Consider the following 1,541-nt stretch of genomic DNA (forward strand, 5'->3'; position numbering starts at 1 on the left):
CAATCCACTTCCGTAGAGATACTGCCCCAAAAACCCAAGGAGGGTTTGCTATGAGTCAGAACTGACTCAATGGCAGTGAATTTTTTTGGTACTGATAAAGTGGCCAAATGCTTCTAGGTGTCTGGAATAAACTACTAACCTCAAGAACCATGAATATTTTGTTGGCAGTCTCTAGCACATGGTAGAGCTGGCACACGTGCTGATGTCTCAGGTTCTTCAAAGCTTCGATCTCCATTTTGATCCTGGGCAAATCACTCTGTGGCAAAACATGAAGCCAGCTGAGCAATAAATCCACACGGAAGAAACATCAACATCAACAACCTACTCCGTAAGTTTCAAAAAAGTTACCAAAAGTCCCAAGACAAAGTGTTTGACATACAGAAGAAGCACATAACAAAACCCACTTAGGAAAGGACTCAGGCTGTTGTGAGAGACAAGTTCAACATGGGTCAAGTACAATGTCCGAAAAATTAAAACCATCACCGAAGCCATTAGAAGATTAGCATTGCAAACAAAGAAATGACAGGCAGTTCTTGGTTACTAGGCTTGGAAACCACTTTCAGTGGCAACAAGGGCCTTTAAGAAGCACACTGAGATTTTCAGAAAAGGAATGCTTTGGAAATTCAGGTTCCATCATTTTAGGATTTAAAAATAAGAAGTATATTGAGCTAAAAATGTGAATCTAGGTGAAGGGCATATGGTAGTCACACTCATTCTTCCAGCTTTTCTATGGACTTGAAATTTTTCAAAATCAAAAGCTGGATGGATTGGTCTCTCCTCACCTGGAATAAAGAGGAGTGAAGGAAATCAGAGACTCAAGGGAACAATCAGCCCAAAGGACCAGAGGAATTCAAAACCCACAGCCCCCACTACCCGGAGGCCAGCAGAGCCAGGTGTCCAGCCTCCACTACTGATGGCTTTGACTGGGCCCTCAGAAGGTCCTGCACAGAATGGGAGAAGAAATACAGAACAAAATTCAAAATCCTGAAAAAGACCAGACCTTGAGACTGTACAATGGTGCAACCACTGTGGAAAACAACACAGCACTTCCTTAAAAAGCTGGAAATAGAAATGCCATATGATCCAGCAATCCCACTACTAGGTATAAATCCTAGAGAAATAAGAGCGGTGACTCTAACAGATACACCCATGTTCATCATGGCATTACTTAGCAGAAAGATGGAAACAATCTAAATGCCCATCAAAGGAGAAAGGGATCAACAAACCATGGCACATACACACAATGGAATACTCCGCAACATTCAAGAACAATGATGAATCTGCAAAACATCTAATAACATGGAGGGACGCAGAGCCCATTCTGCTGAAGGAAGTTAGTCAATCACGAAAGGACAAGTACCACTATGGTAAAAAGTCAAGAAAAAGGGTTTCACACACAAAAAAATGTATTCTTTGATGGCTACCAGGGGTGTATGGGAAAGACAGGAAACCACTAACTAGAGGAGAGACACCTTTTAACTTGGGTGAGGGAAAAAAAAGGAAAATCCTACTGGGCACAGTTTTCCTCTGACATAAACAGG

The 1,541-nt window shown here is 41.9% G+C and overlaps 1 protein-coding gene across 1 annotated transcript in view; it reads right to left on the reverse strand.

Annotated features, from left to right (window-relative positions):
* Positions 1-1,541, reverse strand: part of MELK (maternal embryonic leucine zipper kinase) — a 93,262-nt gene that overhangs the window by 88,270 nt on the left and 3,451 nt on the right. The window contains exon 2 of the mRNA XM_007947002.2: positions 140-256. Within this exon, the coding sequence (XP_007945193.2) occupies positions 140-256 (117 nt within the window). The remainder of the gene's footprint in view (positions 1-139; positions 257-1,541) is intronic.

Source organism: Orycteropus afer, unplaced genomic scaffold (assembly GCF_000298275.1).
Source record: "Orycteropus afer afer isolate SDZICR_OR568_19922 unplaced genomic scaffold, OryAfe1.0 scaffold00174, whole genome shotgun sequence".
Classification (NCBI taxonomy): domain Eukaryota; kingdom Metazoa; phylum Chordata; class Mammalia; order Tubulidentata; family Orycteropodidae; genus Orycteropus; species Orycteropus afer.